Below are 18477 nucleotides of genomic sequence, written 5' to 3'. Positions count from 1 at the left end.
GTTACATATCTGTGTTTTAAGTTTAATATTTTGTTATTGAGGTTTTTTCTTGTCTTGATCACTGCTGACAGTTTAACCTTATAACCAATCCAGATAGTAACTGAAGATATTTTGCCAGTAAAGGCTCCATGAGGGCAAAGATTTTAGTTTCTTTTGTTCTGTCTCTTTAGTCCCTAGATCAGTGCATCACACATAACTTTTGTCAGTTGAATGGATGAAAATAGTTGATGCTGTATGTGTTTTTGCTAGGTTAAAACTATAAGGACGTTTCATTTATATATGGATTAAATTGAATACATTTTCTCATTAAACTTTGGTATATTTGGCATTTAGGATAACCACTGTTACTTTGAACATTTTTTAACTTCTTTATGGTTAATTGCAGGATTTAGGATCCCTTTAGTGTAACATTTCCACAGTTCAGGGCATCTGGGTGGCTCAGTCGTTAAGCGTCTGCCTTTGGCACATCCCTCATCCTAGGATTGAGCCCCACATCGGGCTCCCTACTCAGCGAGGAGTCTGCTTCTCCTTCTGCCCCTGCCCCCTGCTCATGCTCTCTCTCGCTCTCAAAGAAATATTTTTAAATAATAATAAAATTTCCACAGTCCAAATATTGGATTCTAGCATTGAAAATGTCTTCTGTCCACCCAAAGACAGGAGCTCCATGTACATATTTGAAGGAGTTATACAAATACATTTGAAATATTGCTTCAGTAGGAATACCTTTACAGAGAAGGAAGCTGGTACAGAACTTTGTAATATTAAACTTTAAAAGTGAAATTATAGTTTTAAAAATAACAAGTCTATGAGGAACCTATCAATTTTGCATGGTCTAGAGAATTCTGGTTAATTGCTTATTTTAGTTAATAGAGGATTTTTTTGTATAACAGTAATAATTTTTACTGGTGGTAAAACTATATTGGACTTCTAGTAGAACTAACCTATTTTGACATGATTGAAAATTTAGGAATGTACATTTGTTTCACCAGATGAATTTTGGATGTGTAGTGTGTGTGTGTGTTTTATTGTTAGGATTTTATAGCAGTGTTTTGGATAGAATTGTTACAGAAGTTAAATTGGCTTTACCTCTGCAAAGTTATAATGAGCTTTATGAATTTGTCTCTGTTTTAAGTTCTGTTGGAAGTGTCACATGAAAATTTTTCCTGTTTGGTGAATCTTGTTGGTGAGCTGAGTGCCCGCCAAGAGCCTGTTTTCTAAAGCATCTTGTTTGCTTACAGACTGCCACTGGAGACACCATTGTGTCATCCAAGTCCAGTGCATTAGCTGCAGCTCGTCGAGCCGAAAGGGAAGGAGAAAAGAAGCCTAGACAAAACAATGAAGCAGAGAGACTTTTGTTGGCTGGGGTGGAGATTCCAGAACCTGTTTTCTTCTGTACCATAGAGCCCCCTTCAGTGGCTAGGCAGCCAGGTACAAATAGTTCTAGTGTATTAAGTAATTAGTGCTCTGGTAATTTAGATAGAAATAGTTATGTTACACTCTCAAAAGATTTTTTTCATGATGTGAGTTCAATTTTATCAGAATTTGTGGATAAGTATTACTTGTGATTGTCTCTTTTTTTATTTAAGATGTTTTGATTTTTACAAACTCCTTTTATTTATTCTTTTCTTAGATCTTGGCCATTTTTTGCATATCATATTCTTCCTTACTCCTGTTCTTGTGGTGCTGTCTGTGGCAGTTTAAGTAACTGGCATCAGGACTGCCCTTCCAGTTACAGTAATAGATTAGATAGTGATTCATAACTGATCATCTTGTCATCACCATTTATAAAATGCTCCTTTTCCTTGTTTTCTTGCTCAACCTTTAGAACTCAGTGAAGATATTTATATACTATAGTTAAGGTTGTTTGACCTTTTTGTGTTGTGTACTTCGTTCTTTAGCCTGTTTCCTCAAATCTTCAGTGGCTTCTCATTACTACACAAATCCAAATTCCTTAATATGCTATATAAATATCATGATTTCAGCTGTATTATTTCCAGTTAGTTTTTGCTATATATTACAGAAACCCCCTGAAATAACAGTTGCTTTAATGACAAAAAGTGTATTTCGCTCCCTTGTAGTTGGTAGCCCAGGGGATAGAGGGTGGGTTTACAATGTCATCAGGCACCCAGCCTCCAATTTTTCTGCCCTGACTCTCTGAGTGCATAGCTCCTATCCTTAGTTATTGCATGATGGCTGCTAGGGCCTTTGGCATCACAGTAGAGTTCCTGAAAGAGGAATGGAGTAAGGAGGAGGAAGATGTGTTCCTTTCCCTTTTAAGATTTCTTCTGTGTCATTGGCTGTCACTTAGACATATGGCCACTCAGGTGCAAGGGAGTCTGATAAATGCAGTCTTTTAGCTAGACAGCAGCAGAATAGAGTGGAAGACCATTAGCAGTCTCTGATACCAGAGTTCTTGCCTGGTCTCATTTCTTGAAACTTCCTCCTTCATTCTGAACGCTCTTCTTTCACCAAACAAAAACAAAACAGGATACTCACACCTTATACTTACTTCCAGTTTCCTGAAGATACCATGCTCTTTTTGCATTGCTGTTTCTTTTGATTTGGTCTGTCTTGTGTTAATGATGGCATGCCCTGACTGTGTCCACCTGGAAAATGTTTACTCTTTCTTTAGAAAAATCTCATCTGAAGCATCATTTCTTTTTGAGGCTCTCACTGAATTCCTATATTAAATTGTTGAAGGACAAACCTAGTTCTCCAGGTGGCATTAGAAGCCATTTTTTTCCCCTTGAAAACAAGCTGGACAGATGATTGAAAAATGAAAGCAACCATTTACCGCCTCCCCATGTCGTCTCCAGGACCAAGGGGGAAAGAAAGAAGAAGATCCCTAGCCAAGTTAGGGGTTCCAGTTCCGCACCAGTCTAGCTGGAGTTCACACAAAAGAAAGGTCTGAGTACTGGTCTAAGATAGCCCCCAAATACTGAAGGAAACTAGGTCTGTGCTTGTCCAGTTGGTAAAGGAATAGCAATTAAGTTAAAACGAGTGCTGCAGCAGTTTTCTTGTCACCTTAAAATGCCCTGAGGCCAACTAAGTGTAGTCTTAACTCCAGAGGAGGAGGATCCGGCTGACCAGTTACATCACAGTTGACCCATGCTAGTTGTATCAGGTGTAGTCAGGCACTTTAGATCAGGGGCTGCCCAAACAAAATAATCTTGAGTTTTTAAAAATATATTTGAAAGTCATTTCAAACATAGTGTGATTACATGAATTCAAATTGTGGGCCTGCAGCTAAGTAGCACTAACCAATTTTAAATCTAATGCCTCCGCTTTTAACTGCTTGAGGAAAAAAGTTGGGTGTCTAAAGTAAGTCTAATTAATGGGCATTAGCTTTGAGGTCCTAAGCCCCACAGGGGAGGGGACTTCCTAGAGTCTCTCTTGGACTTCTTTCACGTAGATCTACATATTCTTTTTTCTGGTCCTCCATTGTGTTTACCCCATAGTCCTTTTTTAGCACTTGACACCGTTTTAATCCCAATAAACTCCTGAAGAATAGATTTATAAATATTCTTTATAAATACTTTGAATGAATTTATTTACAGTAAAGTTACTATGTTTTCATTCCAAAAGCCCCAGTGTCATAAGCATTCATTCTTTCTTTGAAAATCTGAAAATAAGATATTATCTAAAATAATGCCCCTTCACCTCAATGTGTATAATACATCTCTTGGAATTCTTGTTAAGTGCAGACTCTGATTCAGTCTGGAATGTGAGATTTTGTATTTCTAATAGGCCCCAGGCGTTGCCAGTGTTGCTGGTCCTTGAACCCGACTTTGGGATGTCAGGATTCTAGAAGAGCACTGTGCAATAGAAATACAACATCCACTTTAAAATTAGAGCCACATTAAGAAAAAGTAAACTGGCAATATTAATTTTGATGATACATTTTACTTAACCCAGTGTATCAAAAATAGTACCATTTCGACATATAATCAGTATAAAAATTAATGAGGCATTTTACTTTCTTTTTTTCATATTAAGTCTTTGAAACCTAGTATGGGAAGCCTGCTTCTCCCTCTCCCACTCCCCCCTGCTTGTGTTCCCTCTCTCTCTGTCAAATAAATAAATGAAATCTTTAAAAAAAAAAAAAAACCTAGTATGTATTTTATACTTAGAGCACATGTCAGTTTAGACTAGTAATATCCTAATGAGATGGCTAGTGACTGCTACTTGTACAGTGCATGTCTAGAAGTTTATATCCCTAAGACCACCTTAAATGTGTGGCTGATAAGGTTGACTCATTAATCCATTGCTCAGCTCTTTTCTTGAGCCACACTTTGTGAAACTTCTAACATCTTTTGTAGAGAGGGAGAATACACTTAAGAGTTAATTGATTATATTAAAGTATCACTTAAGATGCCATATTTGACATAAATAACTTCCTCTTTGGGTGTGGTAATTCATCATAGAGTGATCATATTAGCATCTCTTTATTCATGATGTAATTTAGTTTCCTTTTGCCAGTTTCTCATTATTGCTTCTGTTTCTGAAGGCATTTTGCTTTTTTGTCAGCTCCTAGATTGATCTTTGCGAAACATAATCAGATGGTTACTGTCCCTCTGAACACCCTTCAGTGGCTTCCCATTGGAGATTCAAACTCTTCACCCTGGCTTACAAAACCGTACATGATGTGACTCCTGCCACACCTTCCCTTCCTCATCTGATGCTACTCTTTTTACCCACTAATATCCAGCTACCCTGGCCATCTTGTTATTTTTCCATTAGCAAAACCATTCCTTGCACAGCCATATCCTGTGTCTGGTATTCTTTTCTTCAGGATTTTGCATACATGGCCATTCTTTTCTGTGTCTTCATCTAAATTATCTTGGAGAGGCCTTCCCAGATCATTCAGTCTCAGATAACCTCCTATTACTATTGTAACCATCTTCTTTTATTCTCTAAAAAGCATTTATAGCCATTTGAAATGTTCTTTTTCAAAATTTGTTTGCTTGTTCATTTTTTCCCCCACTTGAACACATGTTACATTATCTAAAAAATGAAATGTGAAGGTTAGCAGTTACTGTTTATCCCTTAGATTTGGATTATGCACTGAAATGCCTTCAGCGTGAAGATCCCAGTTTGAAAGTGAAGCTGGATCCTGATTCTGGACAGGTACGCATTTTATTACTTAACCCCAGAAATCTTTCAATAATAGTGTGTGTGTGTGTGTGTGTGTGTGTGTGTGTAAATGCATATATCTAAAACACGATTGGTTCACTGAAATGCCTTCAGCGTGAAGATCCCAGTTTGAAAGTGAAGCTGGATCCTGATTCTGGACAGGTACGCATTTTATTACTTAACCCCAGAAATCTTTCAATAATAGTGTGTGTGTGTGTGTGTGTGTCTGGACAGGTACGCATTTTATTACTTAACCCCAGAAATCTTTCAATAATAGAGTGTGTGTGTGTGTGTGTGTGTGTGTGTGTGTGTGTGTGTGTGTGTAAATGCATATATCTAAAACATGATTGGTTCATGCCCCTGAAAGAAAAAACTTTCTCTTTTGGTTCTCTCATAGTAGAAATTTCTGATTATCGTTGACTGTCAAGCTATTAGTTTCTTAATATAATTAATTATATCTCAGTTACCTAAACCATTCTTTATCATTTAAGCTTTCCAGAAGACAGCCTTAGTGAAATTTTGAAATAAGGTTTAACCCTAAGACAAAGTCTTGACCCTTTAATGCTAAGGTTTATAGATTCAGCATACTAAAGGGAGGATGCAAAGGTGCTCTTAATGTCACTAACTCACCTAGGGTTGGGGAGAAGTGACTGCTTACATCCTAACACAGTGGGAGGAAGTAGAGTTAAAATAGGTGGTAAGAAGTTTGTATATATTACATTACAGTAGAAGAACACATGTTCCATTTTGCGTCTTTTTAGGAAGGCAGGTAAAGTTTAAGATTTTAGAAAAAGTTCTTTTAAAAGATTATAAATAGCCTTTAAGGATAAACTGATTTAGTTAATCTTTAAAACAGGGAGTATTTTATTTCCCAAATGCCAGCTAAATGAGGATGGTAATTTAATTAATGCTGAAGGATACAACAAGCAGTTAAACTTTTTATTTTAAAAACTTCATTTAAAAAATGCCAATACATGTTTTTTTAAATAAATAATACACGAGTACAAAGTACAAATTTTTTTTTTTTTAGATTTTATTTCTTTAGGGGTGCCTGGGTGGCTCAGTCGGTTAAGCGTCTGCCTTTGGCTCAGGTCATGGTCCCAGGGTCCTGGGATCGAGCCCCACATCGGGCTCCCTGCTCGGCGGGAAGCCTGCTTCTCCCTCTCCCACTCCCCCTGCTTGTGTTCCCTCTCTCGCTGTGTCTCTGTGTCAAATAAATAAACAAAATCTTTAAAAAAATTTTTATTTCTTTATCTGAGAGAGAGCGAAAGAGCATGAGCAGGGGTGGGGAGAGGGAGAAGTGGACTCCCTGCTGAGCAGGGAGCCTGATGTGGGGCTCAAACCCTGGACTCCGGGATCATGACCTGAGCTGAAGGCAGACGCTCAACCAACTGAGCCACCCAGGCGCCCCACAAAGTACAAAATTAAAGTTTCCCTTTTTCTCCGTTCTATTTTACACAGGTAACCACTGAAAATGTGAATAACATTTCACACTACCAAACCTCTTCTGCTGTGCTATGTTATAAATAAAGCACAGTATATTTTTCCATATATAGATATATATAGATAGAGATTATAATAAGTCATTCAATTCGTAGTGTTCTACAACTTGTTTTTCCCAAGTAATCCGCTTCTTTAACTTTAAAGTACAGCAGTTGTAGCTAGGTGCTACCTGCCTGTTTTAAACTATCTTGTAATAAGGACAGAATAGCCTAGAAATTCACTTTTTAAATTAAAAAAAAAAATTTTTTTTTTTTTAAACTGAGCTTTATGCCCTACATAGGGCTTGAACTCACAACCCTGAGATCAAGAGTTACATGCTCTACTAAGCCAGCCAGGCGTCCCAGCAAGTCACTGTTATTTTTTATTTTATTTTTTTTTAAGATTTTTTATTCATTAGAGAGAGAAACAGCACACAAGTAGGGGGAGAGGCAGAGGGAGAGGGAGAAGCAGCCACCCTGCTGAGCTGGAAGCCTGATGTGGGGCTCAATCTCAGGACCCTGAGATCATGACCTGAGCCGAAGGCAGACGCTTAACCATCTAAGCCACCCAGGTGCCTCAGCAATTCACTTTTCATTGACTTACCCACTCAGAAAAGTTAAAAACTGTTTTGAAGAGGTGCCAAAAAAAATTGCAAAGAAACTCAGTTTGTAATGAAAAATAACATTGATATCATACCTTTATATAGTATTTTGTGATAAACATAATTTTTCTTTGATGTTGGTTTTTTTTTCTTCCTCTTTTAACCAGACTGTCCTCTGTGGTATGGGGGAGCTACATATCGAGATTATTCATGACCGAATCAAGAGGGAATATGGACTGGAAACCTATCTAGGACCTCTCCAGGTGGCATACCGAGAGACCATCCTAAATGCAGTTCATGCCACAGGTAAAAAATAACATTTAGAATTTGCTATTTTTGTTTCTCTCCAGGACCTGTTTTCTGAAAGCAGGGTTCACAGTCACTAGTATCTTCCATCAGTGGGCATAGGGTTTTTTGTTTTTTGTTTTTAAGATTTCATTTATTTATTTGACAGAGAGGGAGGGCAAGCACAAGCAGGGAAGAAGCGGCAGAGAGAGAGAAGCAGGCTCCCCTCTGAGCAGGGAGCCCAACTAGGGGGAAATGGGCAAACCTCGGGCTTGATCCCAGGACTCTGGGATCGTGACCTGAGCCAAAGGCAGACGCTTAACTGACTGAGCCACCGAGGCGCCCTGGGCATAGGTTTTATGCGTGTATGTTCTTATTTTTTTTAGGATTTTGTTCTGTTTTGTTTTAACCCAGCTGTCTTCCTTTACCATTCATTACATCAATCAAATGATGAGCCCTTACCAAACAAACAATGCTTTTCAGTGGTGGTCATGGGGTAGAATAAGCCCTTGGTGTAGGTGCTCATACTAATCCTCACTACCAGAATGAGTATAAGAATTTGAAGTTCATGTATTATTTTTACAAAGTGAGTGGAAAATAATTTCATCTATTTAATAAATATGGTAATGTTATGCTAATGATCTTGAGAAAGTACAGTTTTTATATTTCTGTCCCAAAATTTAAGAATTCATGTTTTTTCTATATATGATAGTTTCAGTTTGGTTTTCTTAAGCACAGGAACATGACAATCACTGCTTTTCCCCAAGGAGTAAACATGGAGAGATTTTTTGAAAAAATAATAGAGAAAAGATGTTAAGGATAACTAGACGTAATCAGTGATTTATAAAAAAGGCCAGGTGGTTACTTTTCAGTAAAACTTGAAAAATTAAACAAGCAGAATGTAGGAGCAAGTGATGTGAAGATTTATTTTTCTTTTTTCTTTTTTTAAGATTTTATTTATTTATTTACACAAGCAGGGGGAGTGGGAGAGGGAGAAGCAGGCTTCCTGCTGAGCAGCCAAGGATTCTGGAAAAAGCAAACATGGGACCTCTAGATAAATGTATCTTTAATCCATTTCTCAAAGAAAAATCCCATAGATAAAGGAGAATTAAATCACAATTCAAAAAATACTTTACAAAAGCATGAGAAAAGGCACAATGAGCAAAAAGGTAGTAGAAACAGCATCAGTCAGAATAGCAAAGGCTTCTGATATTGGAATTATTGGATGCAGGATATAAAAGAAGTATATTTATTTTTGAAGAAATAAAAGGAGATAGAAAGTCTTAGTAAGGAACAAGAGACCATCAAGAATAAGCAGGCAATAGAACATTATGGTATTTTAGTTAAAAAGAAAAGAAATGCTCAATATTGATGGGGGAATGTCATAAGGCCACAGGAACCAACTTGAAGAGGCTCTACTGGCCATATCTGAATGAATTAGAATAGCATTTAAGTCTAGTAATTATAGGCCATTGAGACAAAGTAGGGATTCATGAGGCCCTACTGATAATAGATAAACAGATGAGGAAGAAGAGGGGGTTCTTCCTTAGAGTTGAATGCCAACTGCTGACTGTTAGATGCTGAGGAGGAGGGTTGGAGTAGAAAAATAGTCATTTTGCAACTATTGTGATTGTTAAATATTGGGTATCTTGAGGAGCAGCATATTTGCATAGTCTTTAAAGGGTCTCCGCACAGATTGCTTATTAGTTTCAAGGTAAAAACTAGTAAGTAGACGCTGTAGCAATATGATGATGCATCACTACTGAGGGGCAGGTTGACACTGTGTACATCCAAAAAATTTTAAAAAGTTACAGACATTAAAAAGACCAAGTTAAATGGACAACCATAGTATTCATAGATAAGGAGACTAAATATTGTGAAGCTACCACGTTAACCCAAAGAAGTGTATCAGACATGAATACATATTATAAAGCCATAAAGTGGTTATGATACTAATTAAGCTAGAAACAGACAAACATATAAGGAGATTTCTAATATCAATAATGATTAGAATGATGCAAGTTAAAAGTATGAGATACTATTTTATACCAATAGAATTGGCAGGAATTAAATCAGACGTGCCAAGTGTTGGTGAGATGTTGAGCAATGGAAACTCCTAAAAACTTCTGGTGGGAGTGTAAGTTATATAACCACTATGAAAACAATTTGGTAACTTCCTTGCGAAATTGACTGTGTGTAGACTTTATTACTTAGCTGTTCTTCTCCTGGGTATATACCCTAGGGAAACTCTTACATGTGCACTGAGAGACAGATAAAAGAATTTTCATAATAGCATTGTAATAAAAAACCTGTAAGTAGAAAAAAACAGGCCAAATATTTATGGACAGGAGAAGTATAAGTTGTATTCATACCATAGAATATTATACAGCTATGAAAAAGACTGAGCTACATCGATATGCATCACCCCAGAGGACCCACAAATGTGAAGCAGGGGGCACCTGGGTGGCTCAGTCAGTTGAGCATCTGCCTTTGGCTAAGGTCGTGATGCCAGGGTCCTGGGATCAAGCCCCACATTGCTTCTCCTCCTCCCTCGGCCCTTCCCACCCTCTCATTCTCTCTCTCTCTCAAAGAAATAAATAAAATCTTAGAAAAAATGTGAAGCAAAAGAAGCAAGTTGCAAGGTACATAGTAGAGTAACAAATACAGCAGAGTGAACTGTATTGTGTAGGGATACATGCATATGTAATATGACTAAGGAAAATCATAGGAATGATTAAATACATCATGATGGGGTTGCTTCGGAAGACTTGTAGGTTACTGGTAATGGTCTATTTCTTTCTTTTTTTTTAAGATTTTATTTATTTATTTGACAGAGAGTAAGTAACACAGCGAGAGAGGGAACACAAGCAGGGGGAGTGGGAGAGGGAGAAGCAGACTTCCCGCTGAGCAGGGAGCCCTATGCGGGGCTCGATACCAGGACCCTGGGATCATGACCTGAGCCGATGGCAGATGCGTAATGACTGAGCCACCCAGGCGCCCCTGGTCTATTTCTGAGTAGTTTTAGGTTTCATAAATGCTCCCTTAAATAAAAAATATTTCATAATATAAAAATTAGCTTAAAAAGGGATCATAAAGAAGAACTGTAGGCTGTAATTCTTAGTTTTAATTTGTGCTGTATGTTACTGTTACATGGTCCCTCGCGTAAATACAGCATAGTTTTGTTTTAGTAAAATATTGGAGATTGGTGACAAATGGAGGTTAGCAAATGAGAGATACGGTTTCCTTTTTTTTTTTTTTTTTTAGTATTTTATTTATTTGATAACACAGCGAGAGAGGGAACACAAGCAGGGGGAGTGGGAGAGGGAGAAGCAGACTTCCCGCTGAGCAGGGAGCCCGATCGCAGGACTCGATCCCAGGACCCTGGGATCATGACCTGAGCCCATGGCAGACACTTATTGACTGAGCCACCCAGGCACCCTGAGAGATACTGTTTTCAATCTTTAAAAAAAGTCCCTAGTTTGAGAAAAATCATAAATGCATAAAACATTACTGGTAGAATATGGAATTTAGCAGTTTGTGGGTTGACAGAATTAAAAGAGTCTTAATTTTCATTAGATTACCTTTTGTACTCTAAATGTTTTACAGTTAAAAGTTGTGCAATTAAAAGAATTTCACGTAAGATATTTCAAAAAGTTTAAATGTGTCATCTGCATATCAGAACTTGTGGGATCATCTGCCTCAACACATCTCAGCACTAAAGCAATATTAATCAGTGATTCACACCTGGTTTCTAACATTGGTAAACACGGAAGCAAATGCTTCCTTGGTAGAACTTTTTACTCTGTTGTGTTTATATTGTATTTAGTGCCATTGTAATATTTTCTCCCACTTTATCTTCTATGAGACTTTGAACTCGTTGACTGTAATTTTGCAAGTTGCGGCATCTTGGTATCTTTCTGGAACAAATCTCTGAAGTACTATAATCAATTTGTTTATAGATACCTTAGATAGAACTTTAGGAGACAAACGGCATCTTGTGACTGTAGAACTGGAAGTAAAACCAATTGAAGCATCCTCTGTTACGCCAGTTATCAAGTATGCTGCAGGTGTTGGTGAAGACCTTCCGAAGGTCTCCCAAGAGGCCATTGAAAATGGAATTCACAGTGCATGCCTGCAAGGTAAGGTACTGAAATAAGAGTAAGCTTTAGTATCACAAGTCAACCACTGAAGTCACTCCTAATATAGATTATTTACGTCCTTCATTCCAGCTTCAGTAGTGTTTTCTTAGTGTCTCTTCCGATTATGTGTATGTTACCTTTTCCCATGTCCCACAGCCCTTGGATATTCTGTTCTGGGTGGGGGGTTTTGTTTTTTTTTTTCCCCAGTTTTCAGTTTGCTTTTCCCAGTTTTAGAGGTCTCTATGGATACAATTTCTTTTCCTTTTTTTTTTTTTTTTTAAAGATTTTATTTATTTGTCAGAGAGAGAGCTCATAAGCAGGGAGAGCGGCAGGCAGAGCAGACTCCCCTCTGAGCAAGGAGCCCTGTGGGGCAATGGACACAATTTCTAACTCAGTACTTTCTACAGCTGTGTCCAGTCTACTTATGAGCCCATCAAAGACGTTCTTCATTTATTTTACTGTTTTTGATTTCAAGCATTTGTTTTTGCTTCTTTTTTGGGACTTCCCTCTCTCTCAGATTTTTTAATTTTTATTATTATTATTTTTTTAATTTTATTTATTTATTGGACCAAGAGAGACACAGCGAGAGAGGGAACACAAGCATGGGGAGTGGGAGAGGGAGAAGCAGGCTTCCTGCCGAGCAGGGAGCCCGACGTTGGGCTCAATCCCAGGACCCTGGGACCATGACCTGAGCCGCAGGCAGACGCTTAACAACTGAGCCACCCAGGCGCCCCCCTCTCTCTGCTTTAATTGCCCATCTGTCTGTTCTTGCATGTGGTCTACTCTATCAGAGTCCTTAGCATATCAGTCATGTGATAGGATCATTACAACATCCTTACTATGTCTGGTTCTGATGCTTGTTCTGTATTCATATTGTGCTTTTGCTTTTTAACATACCTTGTAATCTTTTCCTGAGGGCCAGACACGATGTACTGGGTAAAAGGAATGGGTGTAAACGTGCCTTTAGTAATGTGGAGGTCAGGTGTGGGGGAAGGGAAGCATTCTCTAATCCTAGGATTAAGACTCAGTTTTATAGTGAGTCCATGCCTCTAGACTAGGAACTGCTCACATTTCTTTTTTCTTTTTTTCTGCTGGCCTCAGGTTGGACAGGATGTCTAGGGTGGCCTGGCGTTTGGTTACTTCAGTCAAGTTGGTTCGGTCCTGCTAATGCCGGACCTGCTGGTTAGGCTCTAGTTAACTAGTTTCCCCCGACAGCAGACCTTTAAGAACAGTGTGCTCTGGAGTATTTCAGAATGGTTTCTTTACCCTTCTGTCAGAAGCATAAGATTTTTCTCTGATACTTATGGTAAGAACCTGCTTGAGCCCCTGGAGGTAAATCTCAAAAAATTTGTGGGGTGGTCCCCCTTACGAGTTATGTATGACTGGGTCCCCTTGGAGTTCTTACCTCCCAGACTTGTCCACCTTGAGCCTCCAGCAGTTCATCAGTTATAGTTGAGGTTTTCCCACCCTGGCAGTGGTCCCTGGGCAAGTGAGCCTCTGTTCCAGGAAGCTGTGACTTCTGGTGTTCACCTGTCTCTCGAGTGTTTAGGGCAGTGAGTTTGTCCTTTGTCTTCTACTCTCTTATGGATCCGAGAGGAGTTGCTGATTTTTCAGTCTGTTTCGCTTCTTACTTGCTAGGTCAGAGTGACAACTTCTAAGCTCCTTACATGAACTAGAAACCAGAAGTCCCCTCCCTGTCTTCACTCCTCATTGCATATGCGTGCTAACACAGTCGTTTTTTCCCCTTGCCTAGGACCATTGCTCGGATCCCCAGTTCAAGATGTGGCCATTACTTTACATTCACTGATCATTCATCCTGGTACCTCCACAACAATGATTTCTGCCTGTGTCTCGAGATGCGTACAAAAGGTATAGAACTATCCTGCAATCCTTCTTGCTTTAAGGTGACTGTGCTGACAGTAGTGCACCGTTGCTACTCAGGCAGCTGTGCTTGGCAGAGCCTCACACTTGTACTGTCACCGTCTCGGCCTTAGAATCAGTAAGGGTTTTTACCTCGGGGAATCTTTGACTTCTTAATCACCACGGTTATATTTGAAAGAGGACCTAGAAAATTACTGTTTAGCACAATGGCCAGGAAATAGTCTCTGGTTTTGGCAAAGAGGTAGATTTCCTTCCCTGGCATTTCTGGTTTCTCCCTCCCAGACACATACCTGTTAGAGGTAAGCTTGGTGGTTTGAATAGGGGACATTTTGGGGGTCGGCCGGGCCCAAGATGGACTATAATTTAAAGAACATTGAAGATGCAGTATTAGTTCCAATTTTGGAGTTCCTGTTTATCTCAATAAGATTACCTTAATCAGAGATCACTGAAATCAGACAAGTGTCACTGAAGAAAAGGTTCAGGATAAGCACCTAACCTTACAGAAGTATCAAGCAATCTACTCTTCTTGGCATGGTTACCTCCCTGTATGTCCTTGACTGTCTTGCCTCAGTAAGCTACGAGAGCTGAAATAACTCACGGGATCTTAGTGCTAAATGCTGACTCTGCATTCCTCTCAGTGTGGGAATACTATAGTTTTGTAGGTGACTGATTTGCATTAAAACACTTGCTTTTTTTTTTTAAAGATTTTATTTATTTGACAGAGAGCACAAGCAGGGGGAATGGCAGACAGAGGCAGAGGGAGAAGCAGGCTCCCCGCAGAGCAGGGGGAGACCGATGTGGGCCTCGATCCCAGGACCCCAGGACCCCGGGATCATGACCTGAGCCGAAGGCAGTGGCTTAACCGACTGAACCACCCAGGCGCCCCAAACACTTGCTTTTTAAAACAATTTTCTAAAAGTTTTGATTGTGTTTGAGACTTGATTTTCTATAGCTCATTTGAATCCAAAATTATGAAGCTAATGTAAATACCCTAAGTCCCTGACTTATGAAGGTAGAACGTAATGTCTCATTTATGTCAGTTCAAGTTCGTACTTTTTTTTTAAGTAGGCTCTACACCCAGTGTGGAGCGCCCTGCGGGACTTGAACTCATGACCCTGAGATCCAGATCTGAGCTGAGATCCAGAGTCTGACACTTGTTCAGCTGAGCCACCCAGGCGCCCCTCAAGTTCATGCTACTTAAAATTTTTTTATTAAAAAAAAAACTGTACATCCAAAAAGCATTATTTAAATATTGTTTGCTTAAGCACATAGTTAGAAATATTACCTGTAAATCAGTCATGATTAAAATGTTGAGAATATTTCCAATAATTTTTAAAAATTGGTTTTAGTTAACAGTAACCTGAAAGATGTCATGTTTCTAAATTAACCCCAAGCCCCATTATATTGGTCAGTCCTTCAAAATTTTAATATGCCTTCTAAAAATCTGTGTTTCTGAATTGGATAGTCTTTTTATTAAGCTCATTAATTAACTTCATGGGGGCTTAATTTAATCTTTAGTTTTTATACATGAAGTACTCCTAATAGAAGTACTGCAGGCCTTGTTAAGCTTCATCTAGTAGGGAAGCTTCTGCTTATTAGCAGTTAATGATGCTTCCTGTATTTATTGAGCCATCTTTGTTGAGCTTACAGCACACTGTGCACTAAGATGGACACAGATGGGATATGTATGTTTGTCTTGACCCAAAGGACCTTAAGGTTTGTAAGATGAGGGGCGCCTGGGTGGCTCAGTCAGTTGAAGCGTCTGCCTTTGGCTCAGGTCATGATCCCAGGGTCCTGGGATCGAGCCCCGCATCGGGCTCCCTGCTCAGCGGAGAGCCTGCTTCTCCCTCTCCCTCTGCCTTCCACTCCCCCTGCTTGTGTTCTCTCGCTCTGTCAAAAAAGTAAAATCTAAAAAAAAAATTTATAAGATGATTAATTTTATATCCAAATAGCCAAAATATTAGAGCAGACTGGGAGTCATAAAAATGAAGTGAGGAATTAGAATTTTAAAAAAATTTAAATTCAATTTAGTTAACATATAGTGTATTATTAGTTTCAGGGGTTGAATTGGGTGATTCATCAGTTGCTTATAACACCCAGTGTTCATTACATCATGTGCCCTCCTTCATGCCCATTACCCAGTAACCCCATCCCCTCACCCACCTCCCCTCCAGCAACCCTCACTTTGTTTCCTACAGTTAAGAGTCTCTTATGGTTTGTCTCCCTCTCTTATTTTTCCTTCCCTTCCCCTATGTTCATCTGTTTTATTTCTTAAATTCCACATATGAGTGACATCATATGGTATTTGACCTTCTCTGACTTATTTTGCTTAGCATAATACCCTCTAGTTTCATCCACATCGTTGCAGATGGGAAATTAGGATTCCTGGAAGGAATATCTGAGCTGTGAATTTTGGGGGCATTCCAGAAAGGGAGAGATTGAAGAGTCCCTTCAGCTGTAGTATCAGATGAAGGCAGAGTAGTAGGGAAAAATTGTTGGAAAAGTAGAATGGAGTCAGACCATAGAGAAACCTTTCAAAACTACACTGAGGAGTTTGAGGTTTGAGAACAGTGGTGAAAATTTTCAGGTTTTTGAAGCGGGCAATATAATTGAATACAGGAGGAACTAGAGATAGGGAGGAGATAGTCTCAGACAGAGAATGGACTGGGTCTGAACTAGGATATTGGCAATAAGAATGGAAATCTTATAGCTACTTCGGGAAAAGAAAGTCAAAGATGCATGACCACGTGAATTGAAGATTATGAAGCCATCAACAAATAGGAAAGAGCACAGAAGAATGTTTACAAAAGGAAATGATGAGGTCATCTGTTGCTGTGGGGTATTTGGACACTGTCCTAAAGCAGGCCAGTAGGGTACAGGGCTCAAGCACTCAAGACTGTAGTCTGTGTGAAGTATGAAGGTTTTGAGGAATCTACATTGATGTTTTTGAAACATCCAAGAGAGAGAATGTGGAGAGGACTGAGGACAGAGGCTGTGTATCTTAGTTACATATGTAGCATTCGATCCTTTCCTTGGTTATAGCATTTTTCCTTTTCACCATTTCCCATTCCATTATTTTGTCCCAACAGACATTATGTGAAGCTCTGGGTAGGAATTGCAAAAAGAGAAGATACATAGTTGTTTGCTGTTGGCGGTCATTATTTTTTAGTAATATTTTCATTCAAGAAGGACTGTTAAGATACATTTTCTCTAGGTGAGTCATTTCAGTTGGTTAGATCTTTTTTTTTTTAAGCTTTATTTATTTGAGAGCGAGCACAAGCAGGGGGAGAAGCAGACTCCCCGCCGAGCAAGGAGCCCGATGCTGGGCCCAGTCCCAGGACCCTGGGATCATGACCTGAGCTGAAGGCAGACACTTAACCGATTGAGCCACCCAGGCGCCCCACAGTTGTTTAGATTTTAAAGCTATGAAGAACTGATTGTTTTACTGTGTATGTATGCTATGTTTTGAAATTTCGATAATAATGAGAATATACTCCTGGTTTTAGTAATGTGGCCATTTTTCATGATTGTGCAGGTGAGGGGCAGAAGAGGTGGGGGGGATGGTGACTGATCAGGGACAATAGGATTTAAGGCCCAGAACCTTTAGTTAATACAGACGGTGAAAATGCGCCCTGTAAGGCCTTAGTAAAAATGAGAAGTGAGTGGTGCTGGAGTGGGAACAGAATAATGAACGGTTAACAGTAAAGGTGAGGGCCCATTCCAGAGCCCTGGCTCTCTTCCTTAGGTAGTTTCCATTGCTAGGTCTCTGTTTATTAAGTGCAACCTCAGTTTTGAACTCTGGCAGGCTCCAACAGTAGGACAGCTTTTAAAATCAAACCCACTGGTACTTAGAGTGCTTGCATATGCCCTCCAAAACCCATTAACCAATTTGTCTGATGTAGTGATAGTCTGAAAGACTGTCTGATGGGGACTCTAATTCGTTTGTTCCGTCTGGTACTCAACTTGCCCTATGTGCCACACTGGCTTTTTTCAGTTTGCCTGCTATTTATGTTTCACAAAAGGCAAGAGCCTTTTGTTGAGAATGTGTTTCTGTTACCTTATTGTGGTACATTTCTTGATTTGCTCTGACACAAACTGTATCTATACTAGGCATCAGGAAAAAACACGTGGTTTCATCAAGAACCATTCTGTGGTTGGAGGGGGGGAAACCATTTTATCTATTTGTAGCTCTGGCCCCGTGTTCTAAGCGCTCTGTATAACCTAAGCTGTACTAAGCTCCCACTTGCCACGTACCTGATTTCTTGTATTACATATCTTTATAGACAGTTAAAGCAGGCTTGTAGGTCTTTTTGCTAGAGCTCCAGGCTTACAAGGACAGGAGAAATTTAAGTTTTTATGAATCTTTAATGGAAATTTGACTTCCAGTTTAAGGAAGGGGGGTTAACACTCTTTAACTTCTCTAGGCTCTGAAGAAAGCTGTTAAGCAAGTTTTAGAGCCCCTGATGAATCTCGAGGTGACCATGATGAGAGATTACCTCAGCCCTGTCCTGGCAGATCTGGCACAAAGAAGAGGAACCATTCAGGAAATCCAGACTCGTCAGGAAAACAAAATCGTTATTGGATTTGTTCCCTTAGCAGAGATTATGGTAGGTAATTAACTGAAAAGTACCTATTTTTTAATACTGGGGTATTGATGCTGAAAAAAGTAGACAATCAGGGCTTTCATTAAGAGGATGCCTGATAAGTTTGAACTCAGGTCGTCGGATCATTTCCATTCTCCACAAAGGTTGAGGTGTGCTGTACCAAACTGGCACCAGCCTCAGTGGCCATTTTTTCCCCTTCCAAGCACTTTCTGAAATGCTGAGTCCAGGGAGTACATCTGAAGCATACCCACACTATTTAGTTACCTGCCCTCCACAGTATCTTGGTATCACATAGTTCCTGACAAAATGGTTACGTAAGTCACATCATCCCCTTGCCTGAAAATGGTGAAAA

General features: G+C 39.4%; 1 protein-coding gene across 1 annotated transcript in view; it reads left to right on the top strand.

Moving 5' to 3' along the window:
- GFM2 (GTP dependent ribosome recycling factor mitochondrial 2) overlaps positions 1-18477 on the top strand; it is a 57363-nt gene that overhangs the window by 36455 nt on the left and 2431 nt on the right. The window contains exons 15-20 of the mRNA XM_028114569.2: positions 1239-1428; positions 5051-5127; positions 7384-7522; positions 11461-11640; positions 13394-13509; positions 17946-18128. Of these exons, the coding sequence (XP_027970370.1) occupies positions 1239-1428; positions 5051-5127; positions 7384-7522; positions 11461-11640; positions 13394-13509; positions 17946-18128 (885 nt within the window). The remainder of the gene's footprint in view (positions 1-1238; positions 1429-5050; positions 5128-7383; positions 7523-11460; positions 11641-13393; positions 13510-17945; positions 18129-18477) is intronic.

Source organism: Eumetopias jubatus, unplaced genomic scaffold (assembly GCF_037043125.1).
Source record: "Eumetopias jubatus isolate StellerSeaLion01/CBP00866 unplaced genomic scaffold, mEumJub1_p1.0 scaffold_5, whole genome shotgun sequence".
Taxonomy (NCBI): domain Eukaryota; kingdom Metazoa; phylum Chordata; class Mammalia; order Carnivora; family Otariidae; genus Eumetopias; species Eumetopias jubatus.
This window is presented reverse-complemented; position numbering and strand designations above follow the sequence as displayed.